The following is a 17,731-nucleotide window of genomic DNA, read 5'->3' as shown; positions in this document are numbered from 1 at the left end:
TGTAATTTCTGGTCAGAAGATTATGACTCTGATAAGCCCAAGCAAGCACTACTTCTCCAGTCAGAAGCAGGATGAAGAATGCCTGCTACAGGAAGTGACGTGGAGACTGGGCTATAAGACACACCCACTAAGGGACAAACCAAAAAATGTGAAAATGGAGGGGAGTCTAAACTCTTGGCCAGCAGATGGCAGCACAACAAGAATACATGTAATGAATACAACAAGGAATGAATGTAAACAATGCAGTTATAAAACATCTGAATAACATACAGATAAGTGAGGAGAACAGCACAGCTGCTGCAGGGATCCTATACCATCGGTAGTCACATATGTGTGCGGGGGGTCTGCTGCTGCAGGGATCCTTAGCCATCGGTAGTCACATATGTGTGCGGGGGGTCTGCTGCTGCAGGGATCCCATAGCATCGGTAGTCACATATGTGTGCGGGGGGTCTGCTGCTGCAGGGATCCTTAGCCATCGGTAGTCACATATGTGTGCGGGGGGTCTGCTGCTGCAGGGATCCTTAGCCATCGGTAGTCACATAGGTGTGCGGGGGGTCTGCTGCTGCAGGGATCCTTAGCCATCGGTAGTCACATATGTGTGCGGGGGGTCTGCTGCTGCAGGGATCCTAAGCCATCGGTAGTCACATATGTGTGCGGGGGGTCTGCTGCTGCAGGGATCCTATACCATCGGTAGTCACATAGGTGTGCGGGGGGTCTGCTGCTGCAGGGATCCTTAGCCATCGGTAGTCACATAGGTGTGCGGGGGGGTCTGCTGCTGCAGGGACCCTAAGCCATCGGTAGTCACATAGGTGTGCGGGGGGTCTGCTGCTGCAGGGATCCTATACCATCGGTAGTCACATATGTGTGCGGGGGGTCTGCTGCTGCAGGGACCCTAAGCCATCGGTAGTCACATATGTGTGCGGGGGTCTGCTGCTGCAGGGATCCTATACCATCGGTAGTCACATATGTGTGCGGGGGGTCTGCTGCTGCAGGGATCCTTAGCCATCGGTAGTCACATAGGTGTGCGGGGGGTCTGCTGCTGCAGGGATCCTTAGCCATCGGTAGTCACATAAGTGTGCGGGGGGTCTGCTGCTGCAGGGATCCTATACCATCGGTAGTCACATAGGTGTGCGGGGGGTCTGCTGCTGCAGGGATCCTATACCATCGGTAGTCACATATGTGTGCGGGGGGTCTGCTGCTGCAGGGATCCCATAGCATCGGTAGTCACATATGTGTGCGGGGGGTCTGCTGCTGCAGGGATCCTTAGCCATCGGTAGTCACATAGGTGTGCGGGGGGTCTGCTGCTGCAGGGATCCTATACCATCGGTAGTCACATAGGTGTGCGGGGGGTCTGCTGCTGCAGGGATCCTATACCATCGGTAGTCACATAGGTGTGCGGGGGGTCTGCTGCTGCAGGGATCCTTAGCCATCGGTAGTCACATAGGTGTGCGGGGGGTCTGCTGCTGCAGGGATCCTTAGCCATCGGTAGTCACATATGTGTGCGGGGGGTCTGCTGCTGCAGGGATCCTTAGCCATCGGTAGTCACATAGGTGTGCGGGGGTCTGCTGCTGCAGGGATCCTTAGCCATCGGTAGTCACATAGGTGTGCGGGGGGTCTGCTGCTGCAGGGATCCTATACCATCGGTAGTCACATAGGTGTGCGGGGGGTCTGCTGCTGCAGGGATCCTATACCATCGGTAGTCACATATGTGTGCGGGGGGTCTGCTGCTGCAGGGATCCCATAGCATCGGTAGTCACATATGTGTGCGGGGGGTCTGCTGCTGCAGGGATCCTTAGCCATCGGTAGTCACATAGGTGTGCGGGGGGTCTGCTGCTGCAGGGATCCTTAGCCATCGGTAGTCACATAGGTGTGCGGGGGGTCTGCTGCTGCAGGGATCCTATACCATCGGCAGTCACATGTGTGTGGGGGGGGGGGGTGGGGGGGATCTGGCAGGAAACATTTACATTTTTTGCCATTGCCACACAATTTTCAATGACTCTTTCTAGTAGCTTTTTATTCCCAAAAACATTTGAGGGTCTTGAATGAGAGACCCTGATCTACTTTATTAGGATATTAGAAAATAGGTTTCCTTTAACATCCAACCCCCTCAGTTGAATATAACAGATTAAAGAGTCTCTGTCAGTAGGATTATGGCGTCCTATCTCAGGGTGGCATAAACTAATGACAGAGAAGCTGAGCAGATTGATTTATCACTTGCATTGTTCTGTGCAGCTGATCCAGAGATCTCCTCCTGAATAACATGGACAATAAATAATCCTCTCCATTATGTACATGAGCTCAGTAGTCCTGGATATTCATGAGAAGCAGAAAAATCTGCCCACCAGCTGCTGATTGGCAGTTATCTATCCATGCTGCGTATAGGCAGTCACCTGTCAATCAGCAGCTGGAGGGCGGGGGGAGGGGTGTGGCAAGTATCCTATTCTCCTGCATATTAGGAGAACAGCTGAACAGGATGATGTAAGCAATACACTAATCTGTTCAGCATTTCTGTCACTAGTTTATGCTGCCCTCATTTATGGCGGAATAAACCGAGTGACAGACTCCCTTTAAAGTCTCCTGCATATTGAGCCATTTACAGAAGCCAGTGGGCCCATGAATTTCCTCAATCTGATATTATACAGAGATGCAGAGTTCTATTTATCACTGACATTTCTGTTCAGTTACAGAATACCGTACCATATGCCTTACAGTGTTACATGGACGCCTACAGCTCCCCTATAGACATTTAGGAATACTTACTCCACAGTATTTATGTTATCACATCCTATTATTGCTGTGATTATTCTGTAGCCTATAGTCAGTAGTGTCTATGGGAAACTTACTACATTAGGCCCCCTTCACACTTCAGGAAAATCTGTCTGTCTTTCTCATGAGGATTTCCATAGGGTTGCATTGAACACTGACACCCATCCGGATTTGTCCGTTTCGGAAAATAGGTCAGCATTTCCTGTACGGATCCCCATAGAAGTCTATGGGAGCTCAGGAAAGCCTGAAGACACTCCTGATGGTTTCCTGAAGCCTCCTGATCAGGATTTCTTGACAGTATAAACTGACACAGACGTGTGAGGGGCTTCTGCTTGTTTAGATCTGGCAAATTCCTGGATCGGTGAATCTATGTATATGGCCTTCATGTAGTTCATAAATACATAAAATTCAGTCACTAGTTTAGATGTTCAAACAAACCTTTACATTCCTACATACTGTACATACATCTCCTCTGCGTATCATATATATATATATATATATATATATATATATATATATATATATACACATTGTCTCTGTACATCATATATATATATATATATATATATACATACATTGTCTCTGTACATCATATATATATATATATATATATATATATATATACATTGTCTCTGTACATCATATATATATATATATACATTGTCTCTGTACATCATATATATATATATATATATACACATTGTCTCTGTACATCATATATATATACATTGTCTCTGTACATCATATATATATATATATATATATACATTGTCTCTGCGTATCATATATATATATATATATATATACATTGTCTCTGCGTATCATATATATATATATATATATATATATATATATATATACACACATTGTCTCTGTACATCATATATATATATATATATACATTGTCTCTGCGTATCATATATATATATATATATATATATATATATATATATACACATTGTCTCTGTACATCATATATACATACATCTATATCAATAACTGTTTCTATAACTAATTCTTTAATTACAGCACTGGAATCAGATGGCAGAATAACATTTCCCCGTACGGCAGGTATCTCATTCCTCATCTTCCCATGAACCTGATCATCATCTTTATTCCCATTCTACTCACCCAACTATATAGCAGAGAACGCCGAGCTGAAGCAGCCGATGAAATACACCGATCCTCCTATTTTTAGTCAGGACGTATTTCTCTGTCTTGTAATCTAGAAAAGGTGGAAAAGACTTAGTGCAGGCAGCTTCCATTACTGCTTCATAGAGGGAATGACTTAGCTATTTCATCCCCTGCGCCGCTGCATTAGATGAGACTTCATGCTCTGTTGTGGGATGCACAGCTCGATAAGGTTCCATTCACACAGCATTAGTGCTGCCAGTTATTCTGCTGCATCCTGTGTGTATCATGCGTTCACTCTATTGGATTCTTTACATGGGGATTCTTCTTATTCACACAAATATTTTGCATTACTTTACATCAACCATGGCTCTCCAGCTAAAGCTTTGGCTGTCCAGGCATGATGGGAGTTGTAGTTTTGCAACAGCTGGAGGGCCGAAGGTTCCCTACCCCAGTTCTAAGCCACAGGCAATATAGTATTATGCATTGTCAATGTTTTAGTTTATTACGAGTTGAAACATAGCAAAGTGTTCTAGCACATGTTTCCAGAAAAGACAGGGAGTACAATAAGGGCGCCCTCACACACACATTTTGTTTGGCGTTTTTCATGCAAAAAAAAAAAAAAAACTGCCAGAAAACATGCCAATGCTGTGCATGGCATTTTTCCATACATTTGTGCTTTTTTGGCACTTTTGAGCTTGTGTGTGAAATTTTTTTTTTACACTTTTTAGCTCAGCCTTTTTACCCGAACATGGACTTCACCAATGATGTCCGTGTTCAGATCCAAATGCCGACCCGAATGCAACCGCTCCAGAAAGGAAGGGGTTAAGTGACCCCTTCCTTGCTGGAGTGGGCGCCAGATCCGGCACACAGAGTTCTCTATGTGCCAAGTTGCTGGGGGGGGGGGGGGGGGGTTGTCGGGCAGGTGGAATAACGTCTGGTCCCCGGTCTTCTTCAGAACACAATTTCATAGAAACATAGAAACATAGAAGATTGTCGGCAGAAAAAGACCACTGGGTCCATCTAGTCCGCCCTTTTAGTATTTTCTTCCTTATTATCTTAGGATAGATGTATGTTTATCCCAGGCGTGTTTAAATTCTGTTATTGTAGATTTACCAACCACCTCTGCTGGAAGTTTGTTCCAGGTATCTACCACTCTTTCAGTAAAATAATATTTTCTTACATTGCTTCTGATCTTTCCCCCAACTAACCTCTCACTGTGTCCTCTTGTTCTTGAGCTCAGTTTTTTACTAAAAACACTCCCCTCTTGAACCTTATTTAGTCCCTTAACATACTTAAAGGTTTCAATCATGTCCCCCCTTTCCCGTCTTTCCTCCAGACTATACAGATTCAAATCCTTAAGTCTTTCCTGATATGGTTTATGCCTCACACCCTCCACCATTTTTGTAGCTCGTCTTTGGACCCGTTCTATTTTATCAATGTCCTTTTTTAGGTGAGGTCTCCAGAACTGGACACAGTATTCCAGATGTGATGTCACCAGAGCTCTATACAGCGGGATCACAATCTCCCTCTTCCTACTGGTTATACCTCTAGCTATACACCCCAGCATACGATTTGCTTTCCCCACCGCCTGGTTGCACTGGTGACTCATTTTAAGGCTTTCAGAAATCATTACCTGCACCATTTGATGCGCTGTAGTTGTGAGAACCCTGTGATTGGCTGAGCAAGCTGTCACCCCACTTTCACCGTCCGTCTCGGCCAGAACTTGCCATATAAAACATATTAAAAATTACAATTAGGTAGAATGAAGAAAAAAATTAAAATGCTGTCTGTAAAACCTGCTGCGATGGGAAGAGATTAAAGGAGTTTTCATTGACCTCAACTTCTAATTAATATATTAATATAATTCTTGAGAAAAGCTTTAGATGTCGGCTACTAGGCCACTACCGGCCAGGGGACAATGCTATGAAAGTCAATTGCAGTAGTAGTATTTCCTGTGCTGCCTGCCAAGTGGCTTATGCCAGAAATGTGAGACTAAAATAATACTGCATTGCTTCCTACTGAAATACACCGTGTTATCGTGAGCTGGAATACTGTATATTTCTCTACGGGCAAGATGGCAGCTAAAGGTGAAGACTGTTATACCGTTGCAGAGTGGAGGTTACTATAGGGGTGTTATGAAGGATATCTGTGATCATGTGCTAGGGGTAGCTGTCATATTCTATAATACAAGATGATGCATTGGCCAGGATGAAAATAACACACAAGTCCAGGGGCAATTGACTGCTCTCTATGGGAAAGAAGCCCCATATAGGTGAAGACTGGTATTGTACCTATCATATCTGACCAGAGTTACATAAGTTGTATATATGGGTGTTGTGGCTGATGTCAGTCTGATGTCCCGGGGGTAGATGTCTTATTCTTTTTCAGTAATTATGTATAAGCCAATATCCCCCCAAAACTCCCAATAATAGTTATGCATGTCCAGGAAGGCTTGAGCATTCCCCCCCCCTCCCCTTTGGGAGATCGTAGCATCACGTGGGACCCATACATGTCGATAACATCGATTGGTTGGCCAGATCAGATGACCCTGGCACATAAGAATCTGGGCCGGCGGTGCTCGCCTCACATGCATACTGGAAGAGAATAGGGACAGAGCTGCTGCCGGTCAGGGAGAGTGTTAGGGAGGGAATTAACGTTCCAGTAGGCAGGGATACTAGAGAAAGAACCCAACAGCTTAAAATCTTTATTTTTTTTGGATTACTCCAGACTGCTGGCTGGGAGTTGCAGTGCAGCTAACACGATTTCACCAGCACACTGTGGTGATCAGCTATTGGCAGAAAGGGGACATTAGGTGTTGCATACAGACCCCAAAGAAGTCCTCAGTACTATTATATTTTTGTGGCTGGTGCTGCTGCTGTTGTACATTGTATTGCTGTGATTTGTAGCACAGCTGCATAGAACCTCACTGCTCATTGTCCTGTGTAAGAGGATGGCATACACCATATACCACCACTTACACACAGACTCTATACGACAACCTCCAAAAACTAGTGTGACCAGTATCTTTTCTCATCTGCAGCCAGTCAGCAGGGTTTCTTTATTTGGGCAGAGGGAGAAGCAGGGCCACAGCAAGTAGAGTCAAACTCCCGTAGCCAGGCCTAGATGTTCGCAAGTCTGGAGGTTCTTTAAAGAAACTGCGGAGGACAACGGACTGTAGTGTGCAACCTGTGCCACGCCAGGATCAGCAGGGGAGCCACCACTACCAGCCTAACCACTACCAGCATGCGCAGGCATATGAGTGCTAAACACCCCACTCAGTGGAACCAAGGCCGTTCAGTTACTGCAAGTCACACCCCTGCTCCTTCCCCTGTGTCAGGTGCTGGCTCTGTCAGTCCGCCCGCCCAGGCCCCAGGCACGAGCGTCTCCCACCCTACACGCACCCCTTCCCCTGCACTATGCTCCACACCCTCCAGCAAGGTGTCCAAGTGCAGTGTTCAACTGTCCCTACAACAGACCTTTGAACGGAAGCGCAAATACACTGCCACTCACCTGCATGCACAAGCCCTAAATGTGCGCATAGGCAAACTGCTGAGCCTGGAGATGGTGCCCTATCGGCTGGTAGAGACAGGCTTTTAGGAACCTCATGGCAGTGGCTGTCCCTCGGTACTCTGCTGTGTCAGGCCTAATTTTTGGGAGGTTGAACGCCTGCTTTATCTACCTTGTTCACTGAGTTATCACTGCCATGCTTTGTCAGGCATAATTTTTGGGAGGTTCCACGCCTGCCTCATCTAAAGGCTGATAAAGGCCACTTTATGGTCTTTTTTTTAATCTTCAATTTCAAATCAAATCAAATTCAATTCAAGTGCTATTTTGCAGGGCTGTCAGGTCATCTATTGTATATATCACCAAGATACACGCCACAGTTAAAAGGAACAGACGGTGAAAATGGTGGATCCTAATTTAGGATCCTTGTCTTGTGTTGTCCATTTCGAACCATATAAATGGTGGGTGTAAACTTGCAGGTGTCCTCTGCAGTCCTTTCATTTTGTACCTGTTTCAAAGGCAAAAGTCAGCAGCTTAGTAAAGGCCACTTTATGGCCTTTGTTTATCTTCGATTTCAAATTTCAAATCAAATCGACTTCAGGTCAAGTGCTATTTTGTAGGGCTGTTAGGTCATCTATTGTATGTATCTCCAAGGTACATGCCACAGTTAAAAGGAACAGACAGTGAAAATGGTGGATCCTAATTTAGGATCCTTGTGTTGTCCATTTCAAACCATACAATTGGTGGATGTTAACTTGCGGGTGTCCTCTGCCGTCCTTTTATTTTGTAGCTGTTTCAAAGGCAGTAGTCAGCTGCTCGTTAAAGGCCACTTCATGGCCTTTTTATTTAATCTTCCATTTCAATTTTTAAATCAAATTGACTTTAATTCGACTAATAGTCGAATTCAAATTTGACTATTTTGCAGGGCTGTCTGGTCATCTATTGTATCTCCAAGATAGAGGCCACAGTTAAAAGGAAAAGACAGTGAAAATGGTGGAAAAAGTCTACCCACTACTACCGCACTTTCCCTCTCTTAGATACTCTTTAAAGGATTAAAAGTGTATTCATTCAAATTCTGGGGCCTCTTAAGAAGACTGTATTGTTATTTCTTCGTCTCTACCTCCAATGATTTTGCCTCTCATGCACAACTGCATGAGGGTGTGAGGCTAAATCTAGCCATAATCTGGCTATTTCTATTGGATGATTGTATTGTCCATTTCATACCATGTTATAGTCAAACTCAAAATTTAAACTAATTCGAATTCAAACTCAAAATCAAATTACACTTCAGATTTCAAAAAGAATAATAAAAAAAATGTATTTCAAATTCGTTCGCCAAAACAGAAGAGGGGAGAAGGGGAGAAGTAGTGAGTGACATGATACTGGGAAAATTACCCCAACTGCTAAAGTAGTCAGGGGGTGTCATTCCCCAATTAAAAAGACTGGGAAAGTTATTAAGGGGGGAGGAGGGGAGAAGTCAGCTTGTCAGGCACTGGCAGGGGAACACTCTCCAAGGCCTTTGACCTTCAAAGTGACCTTCAGGCCTTTGACCTTGGTCGCATGTGCCTTGCCCATCTTGGTCTGTTTCAGCACTATTGTCTTGAGGTAGACCACCAGGCTGTTGCCCAGAATTTGGCGTAAAGGTGCGATTAGGAAGCCTCAGAGGCATCCATGCATGCTGCCCCTGCTGTTTCCTGTCCATTTCCGTGGTGTTCTGTGGTGTCAGGCTAAGTTTTTGGGTGGTTCATATGCTACCTCTGTTTTAATGGTTCTCTGTGTTCTCACTGCCATGCTATGTCAAGCTAAATTTTGGGGTGGTTCATATGCTACCTCTGTTTTAATGGTTCCCTGTGTTCTCACTGCCATGCTTTGCCAGGCTAAATTTTGGGGTGGTTCATATGCTACCTCTGTTTTAATGGTTCCCTGTGTTCTCACTGCCATGCTATGTCAAGCTTAATTTTGGGGTGGTTCATATGCTACCTCTGTTTTAATGGTTCCCTGTGTTCTCACTGCCATGCTGTGCCAGGCTAAATTTTGGGGTGGTTCATATGCTACCTCTGTTTTAATCCTTCACTGTGTGATCACTGCCAATGGCGTAGCTACCGCGGTGGGAGCAGTCGCCGCTGCGACCGGGCCGCTACAAAGGGGGGGCCCGCGACGCCCCCCCTTGTCACTGCACTACCCCCTCCCATTCCCTCTTGTGACCGCAAGCAGGGTTTTGCTTGCGGTCACAAGAGGGAGACTGGGACGGCTCCCGGCTCCCTGCCTGTCCCGTCCCCGGCCGCACATGAACCATAGAGCCCTGTGTGCGTCAGGGATGGTACTTCTGGCGCAGTGACCTCTGTGCCAGAAGTAACATCCCCAGTGCGCACAGAGCTCTATGGTTCGTGTGCGGCCGGGGACGGGACAAAGCCAGGGAGCCGGGAGCCGCGCGGCAGCCGACAGCCAGACCGAGGAGGAGAGAGACACGGTGGGGGAGCGAATTGTCAGGTGAGTTGTGTGTTTGTTTGTTTTGTTTTGCACAGACTTGCTGCCATTATAAGGGGGTTTCAATGGGGGGCATCTATAAGGGGATTATAAAGGGAATTACAATGGGGGCCATCTATAAAGGGGATTACAATGGGGGCAATCTATAAGGAGGATTAGAATGGGAGCCATCCATAAGGGGGATTACAATGGGGGCCATCTATAAGGGGGATTATAATGGGGGCCATCTATAAGGGGGATTACAATGGGGGCCATTATGAGGGTGTTACATGGGGGCCATTATAAGGGGGATAACATGGGGGGCATCTAGAAGGGGGATTACATGGGGGGCCATCTATAAGGGAGACTACATGGGGAGTGTATGCAATAGGGCATGTACTATAGTGGACCACACAGAGGAGGGCATATACTATAAGGGGGTCACATAGAGTCAGCCTACCCACTAAATGAGGGTGTAAAGGGGCCAATAAAGATGTGCATTGTGTAGAGAGATGAGGATGGTAACAAAGTGAGGAGCCTAACATGTCTGTCTGGCAGATTCTGTGGATTTGTGGCTCGGAGAAGTTCTCATAATGGCCCAGGACAGAAGAAGATGATGAAAAGGGAAGAACTCCGATCAGAGAAGACGTCCCCTGTGAGTCACCTGATGTAACTGCACTGTAATGTATATGGTGTACAGAGCCTGTGTAGGGCTGGGTCAGCCTCTATATGACTGTATGAGTTGATAGTGATCTGTGTACAGTGGATGTTATTTAGTAGCAGCCGCGGTGTTAGTCATTATGTGTTGGTGTTAGTCAGTAGCAGTGGTGGTGTTAGTCAGTAGCAGCCGTGGTGTTAGTCAGTGGCAGCGGTGGTGTTAGTCAGTATGTGGTGGTGTTGTACAGTAGCGGTGGTGTTAGTCAGTATGTGGCAGTGTTAGTATATGGCGGTGTTATTTGTTACTTGTTGTTTGGTACTGTGTTTTATTGGATTTAGTATACAGGATATGGTCAGTAACACTATAGTGGTTGTGGTGTGGTGGTAATATTTCCTTCCTCTATACTGGTATTATTGGTAATATTGGTCTCAGTATACAGAATTTGGTTAGTAACAGTATGGCGGTATTATGTACGGTAATAATATTTCCCATATACTGGTATAATTCGTAATATCAGTCTTGAGATTTATTATATATATATATATATATATATATATATATATATACACACACACCAATAGCATCGCTTGGTTAAGGAAGGGGGGGGCGGGCCCAAGTTGACCTCTTGCACCAGGGCCCAAGAGACATTAGCTACGCCCCTGATCACTGCCATGTTGTTGCCCAGAATTTGGCGTAAAGGTGCGATTAGGCAGCCTCGGAGGCATTCATACATGCTGCCCCTGCTGTTTCCTGTCCATTTCTGTGGTGTTCCCATCTTTTTCTGAGGTTGACAGGTTTTCACACAACCTCCCCTGTGCCGAGTTTGGGTCCCCTGAAAAAAATGCTTGAGTTTCCCATTGACTTCAATGAGGTTCGTTACTCGAAACTAGCACCCGAGTATCGGGAAATATTAGTCTTGAGTTACGAGCACCTGAGCATTTTAGTACTCGCTCATCACTAGTAGGCACATTCAACAAACTATTATAAGTCCCTTATAGTAACTTATAGGACATTCTGTCCCCACAGTAAGTGCAACCAGCGTTCTCCTATGATTTCTAGGGAAAAGGCTGCTGTAATTTGTGGAACTGGGTTTGTAGGATGATATTTCCTGTTATACCATAAATGCATCAGATGGGAAGGTTATTCCAGCACAGAGACGGTTCCAAGGACTCTGCATCTATAAGTATATGTATATATCTGTAGATTGTACCATTAGCCATATGGGGCGGATGTGTAAAGCAGAGGCACATGAAGCTTTTATGGAGTAGACTTTATGTATAGTAAATGCATCTGGGACTGTGACAGCACTATTACATTTCTTGACAAGAAGATTGATACAAAAGTGGATACAGTATATTCATCTCCTGTAGGTTGTTTGTTTAATGTATGTACATAATTAATTCCCGGATATATATATAAGCGGGCCAGGCTTCTCTTACATTAGTCACTTCGTCTGGTCATAGTTCTGTGCTGCCCGGGGAGCCCCACCAATTACGATAATGGAGGACACTTTTGCTTGAGTGGATGGAGCAGCACAACGCATGTTCTGCCACCACTCGCTTTGGGTCTTAGATGCAGGGGCGGTCTTGGCATTTCTGGGGCCCCAAGCAAAATCATGTCTGGGGCCCCCCCATGCCCCCCCTCCTCGACATGCGCTCCCCCCCCCCCCCCCACAGTAGTCCTCTTATAACCCTCCTACCACCATACAGAGATTACATATCACCTCAAAACTGCTCTGAACAAAACAGGAAGATATTACCAATGATGCCATAAGATAATACTGCCACACCATGACCCCTATCACTACAGACCCTATAACAGAGTGCAGTTACATCCAGTGACTGGTAATCTTCCCTCCAGAATCTGTCAGAGAAATATTTTAGGCTCCAACACATCCAGTAGTTAGGTCCCCTCTACGTCTATATAGTAGTTACGCCCCTCTGTGCCCCCACAGATTAAAGGTGTCCCTGTGCTCCCACTTAATAATTAGGTATGTTCTGTGCCCCAGTATAGTAGTGAGGCATATAGGCACTTCTGTGCAGTCCCAATGTAATTAAGACCGCTGTGTGCTGCCCCCCGTTATATAGACCCCTTGTGCGCTGCCGACAGTAGTAAATACCACTTGTGTGCTGCCCCCAGTAGTATATACCTCTTGTGTGCTGTCCCCAGTGGTATATAGACCCCCCTGTGTGCTCCCGCAGTTATATATAGAGCTGTGTGATCACCCAGTTATACATAGCCCCCCTGTGTGCTCCCCCAGTATACTATATAGACCCCCTGTGTGCTGCTTCCAGTCGTATATACCCCGTGTGCTCCCCCCAGTTGTATATACCCCCCGTGTGCTGCCCCCAGTTGTATATACCCCGTGTGCTGCCCCCAGTTTTATATACCCCCTGTGTGCTCTCCCACTTGTATATAGCCTCCCTGTGAGCTCCCCCACTTGTATATAGCCCCCCTGTGTGCTCCCCCCTTATATAGCCCCCCTGTGAGCTCCCCTACTTGTATATAGCCCCCTGTGAGCTCCCCCACTTGTATATAGCCCCCTGTGAGCTCCCCCACTTGTATATAGCCCCCTGTGTGCTCCCGTTTATATAGCCCCCCTGTGCGCTCCCGTTTATATAGCCCCCGTGCACTCCCCCACTTATATAGAGCCCCCCTGTGTGCTCCCCTGTTTATATAGCCCCCCTGTGAGCTCCCCCGCTTATATAGACCCCCACTGTGTGCTCCCCCCGTTTATGAAGCCCCCCTGTGCGCTCCCCCATTTATATAGCCCCCCTGTGCGCTCCCCCCATTTATAAAGCCCCCCTGTGCGCTCCCCCCGTTTATATAGCCCCCCTGTGCGATCCCCCCGTTTATATAGCCCCCCTGTGCGCTCCCCCCGTTTATATAGCCCCCTGTGCGCTCCCCCCGTTTATATAGCCCCCCTGTGCGCTCCTTCCGTTTTATATAGGCCTCCACTGTGTGCTCCACCTCCTATATAGTATATAACACAAAAAAAAAAAAAAAAACATTTTTACTCACCTGGGACTGGCATCTCCTCTTCTTTTCTCTTCTCTTCTCTTTCCTCTTGTGGCCGCGGGAAGTGTTTCCCCTGCGGTCACATAAGGACGCTCTCCCGTTGTCATGGCACCGGCGCTCCAGTGACGCCTCGAGCGCCGGCACCAGAGACACAGAGCAGCCTCTTGTGACCGCAGGGAAAACACTTCCTGCGGCCACAAGAGTGACTGACAGGGAGGGAGCCAATGGCTCTTGCCCTGTCAGTGCCGCTGCTGCCTGTAACTATGTGCGCTCGTTACGAGCGCACATAGTTAGCCGCAGCGGTCTTGGGCACCAGAGCGGGGCCCCCCTGGATGTCGGGGGTCCCACGCAATTGTGTGGGATGCATGGTGCCCAAGACCGCTACTGCTTAGATGTCCCATAGAGTAGTGCTTCTCATACTATGAGGTGGGTCCCACAAGCAAGGTATCCTCTTGTTGATGAGGCAATTTCAAAACAACGGCCATTGTTTTTAAATAACTGTAATTATTTGCCATTAAATGACGGCCATCCACTCAATTTCAGCAGTTTGTGAACAAAGCCGTTCTGTGTTTTCAATCCACTCCTGGTTTTGGTTAAAAAATACTGAGCAAAATACTGCATGGGAACATAGCCAAAAGGAGTTTTTCGGAGAGCAGAAAAGGTCCTACCTCTTCTGCTCTCTGGTGCTTCCTCCCACTGACTGTGTTCCGAGACGAGGCAGGGGAGGGAGCAGGTTGCATGTTGATCAATAGCTGCCTGATGTTACCAATGTCACACCAACATCAGGAAACTAGCGGATATTGTGCACAGGTGTGGTTTCCCCCCTTCCCCCCCCCCCCCCCATCTCAGAAATTATCACCAGAGAAGGTCAGAGGGAGAAAGTGGATCGCTGGAGAGCAGAAGGGGTAGGACCTTTTCTTCTCTCTGGATAATCCCTTTAAACCATGTCCCATGTTTTATCCAATGGCTGTATGGCATTGCTGAAAGTCCTGACATTACACGCCCATTGGAGAACACAAGCGGGTGTTGCTTCAGATGTTTGCATTCACATATATGTGGCAATGCAGCCTATCTGGTTTACCAACATTACTGACTTACATTGTAGATATTTTAATGCTTCACAGAGTTCAGGAATCAAATGAAGGGTAGACGGAGCAATATTTTTATTTCAACCGCAGATGGTGAGGCTGAGGCAGGGCCGGATTAAAGGGAGGGCACAAGGGGCACGTGCCAAGGGGCCTCCACCACTAGGGGGCCTCCACCAGCCCAAACCCAGAAGTGGTGTCTGGGAGCCAGTCCCACGCGCAAAAAGCATGTGGAAACCCTACCTGGATACAGCACTGGCAACACTACATGCTGTCCAGGGAGGGATGTGTAGGGTTAATCCTGTGTAAGCATCTCCCTCTCGGCAGGCTCAGACTCCCCCCTGGTGGGTCTTTGAATGGATTCTTCCTGTCAAGCTTCCGGGTGCCTGTCTCCTGCCGAGGTCCTCACTCCCCCTTGCCCCTCACCCTCACTGAGGAGAGGGCTGCGTGGGACCTTAGCAAGGAAACCTGATCTCTCCAGCAGGGATGTGACATCATGAAGCATGCTGGAGCATTTGTCACAGTGGCTGACAGGCTGAAGGAACAGAGAAGAGCCAGAAGAGAGAAGACCTGTAATCTGCCCAGATCAGGTGAGTATGAGGTTTTGTTTTGTATTGGCACATCAGAGCAGGGGTATATACTATAGAGGCATATATCAGAGCAGGGATATATACTATAGGGGCATATATCAGAGCAGGGATATATACTATAGGGGCATATATTAGAGCAGGGGGCATATACTATGGGGGCATATATCAGAGCAGGGGTATATACTATAGGGGCATATATCAGAGCAGAGGTGTGTGTGTATATATATATATATATATATATATATATATATATATATATACACATATATAGCCTGTGTGCAGCATATGACATGTAGCCTATGTGCAGTGTATGGTATATAGTCTGTGTGCAGTGTATGATATATAGCCTGTGTGCTGTGTATGGTATATAGCCTATGTGCAGTGTATGGTATATAGCCTGTGTGCAGCCTATGATATATTGCCTGTGTGCAGTGTATGGTATATAGCCTGTGTGCAGCCTATAATATATAGCCTGTGTGCAGTGTATGGTATAAAGCCTGTGTGCAGCCTATGATATATACCCTGTGTGCAGCATATGACATATAGCCTGTGTGCAGTGTATGGTATATAGCCTGTGTGCAGTGTATGATATATAGCCTGTGTGCAGCATATGGTGTATATATAGCCTGTGTGCAGCATATGGTATATATAGCCTGTGTGCAGCATATGACATGTAGCCTGTGTGCAGCTATATATGCCATGATCCTTAGGGTATATTCACATGTAGCATATCCGCTATAGATTATACACAGCCTTTAAGTACTTTCTGGGTGCTCTTTACTGCTTCAGGTAGTTTATATGGTTGGGAACTGAAGATGGGACCTAGACTTGCAAGTCCAGGTCTGCCTGCGATTCACAACTCCATATGCTGCTGTGGTGGCTAACACAGTGCGCAAGAGAGCACAGAAAGTGCCAAAGTGCTGTGTTCTCGCATTGAATTAAGTGGGAAAACACAGCGATGCTCACCCCTCCCCCATCCTGTTTCTAGGGCCTGGCATCTTCCTCTGCACTGCAGCCTCTAGGGACCATCATATGCAGAACAGAGGAGGCTCCATATGAGTGAGGAGGGGTAGGTGCTAAGTCCCCTACAGTAATCAGCCACCTGTATAGATTGCTGTATGGTTTATTTGTAGGGGAAGAAAATGGGGGGGCCCCAACAAAATTGTTGCCCAGGGCCTCTACCAACCTTAATCCGGCCCTGGGCTGAGGCATTCCGTCTGTCTGTCTGTCTGTCTGTCTGGTGAGGTTCAGGTGTCGGGAGGTAAGCTAAAAAGTAACTTTTATTCATATCATAATAAAATAAATGGTATACAAAAAGTACAATGAATCTATACAATATATACAGTGTGCATATAGCACTTTCTCTCCAAGTCTTAACAATACCTAAGGACCAACAGTAGCTACAATGTGTTGCTATATCCTAATTGGTCGGTAAAGTAAGTAAGTAGTCCGTACCAGTCAAAGTCTGTTTAAGGAACCGTTTAGTCCCAAATGTATCACAGCTTATAACCCAGTACGTATATGTCTCGTGCAGGTCACTGTCTGCTAGGGAAAGCAATCCCATAAATATTACAGTGTGTCCTGTCACCACAAGTACCGTCACCTACACCCGGTGTAGGTGACGGTACCAGTACAAGTTACTTTTTAGCTTACCTCCCTATATTCTCATATTCTTATAGTCAATAGCTTGGGATATTTGTGGCATACTCACGGTTGGTATACCCGAATTATACTATTTACACGAGGTCCAGGTGTCCCATCAGTCTGTCTGGTATGGCTGAGGCATCACCCTCATCTGTTGGATAAGGCACCAGTACAAAAAGTGTGAGAAGCCATAAAAGGGGTGCAGGGCAGCAAAAGTACAAAATCAGGATCCAATAGGTGTAGTCAAAAACAGGCAATATGGTCAGGGGCAGCGAGCAGGGATGGTCAGATATACAAAGCAGAAGGGTCAGAACAAAAACAGAATAGCGGAGTCAGAAGCAGCAGGCAGAGACAAGCTGAATAACCCCCAAGCAGTATGCAGACTGGGGGTGTATATATAGGAGGCCGGGGGTGCAGAACACAATTGGACCATCCCCCTGATCTCCAATCACAGGCACCTGACCACAAAACACATCCACTGGCAGGAAGACCTGCCCATCACAGAAAGAACAAATACAAGATTAACAATGAAGTGACAAAATAAACCAGTGTTCAGATTAATGCAAAACAAAACACAGAAACAGAACAAATACAAGAAAATCAGTGCCGCAAAGATACAGTAATGACAGTACTCCCCTTTTTATGAGGGGCCTCAGGACCATCTGACTCCCATTCATCAGAAGAAGGTTCCATGGCATGGAGAACAGGCTTACTGACAGGACGGGCAGAAGAACATGACACATTCACATCAGCTACAGAAAAAACAGGTTCAGCCCAAGTGACTTTCCTGGGAGTCACCTGAATGCCGATGATCCGGTAGCTGGTATTCTTGCCGCTTGGGACAGAAACTGATGAAGAGTCCCTTT

The 17,731-nt window shown here is 46.4% G+C and overlaps 1 protein-coding gene across 1 annotated transcript in view; it reads right to left on the bottom strand.

Annotated features, from left to right (window-relative positions):
* The window catches only part of P2RX6 (purinergic receptor P2X 6), a 28,843-nt gene extending 24,812 nt beyond the window's left edge, over positions 1–4,031 (bottom strand). Inside the window, exon 1 of the mRNA XM_069960725.1 lies at positions 3,898–4,031. Coding sequence (XP_069816826.1) covers positions 3,898–4,031 — 134 coding nt within the window. The remainder of the gene's footprint in view (positions 1–3,897) is intronic.
* Between the last annotated feature and the right edge of the window lie 13,700 nt (positions 4,032–17,731).

This window comes from Dendropsophus ebraccatus, chromosome 3 (assembly GCF_027789765.1).
Source record: "Dendropsophus ebraccatus isolate aDenEbr1 chromosome 3, aDenEbr1.pat, whole genome shotgun sequence".
In the NCBI taxonomy this organism is placed as follows: Eukaryota; Metazoa; Chordata; class Amphibia; order Anura; family Hylidae; genus Dendropsophus; species Dendropsophus ebraccatus.
This window is presented reverse-complemented; position numbering and strand designations above follow the sequence as displayed.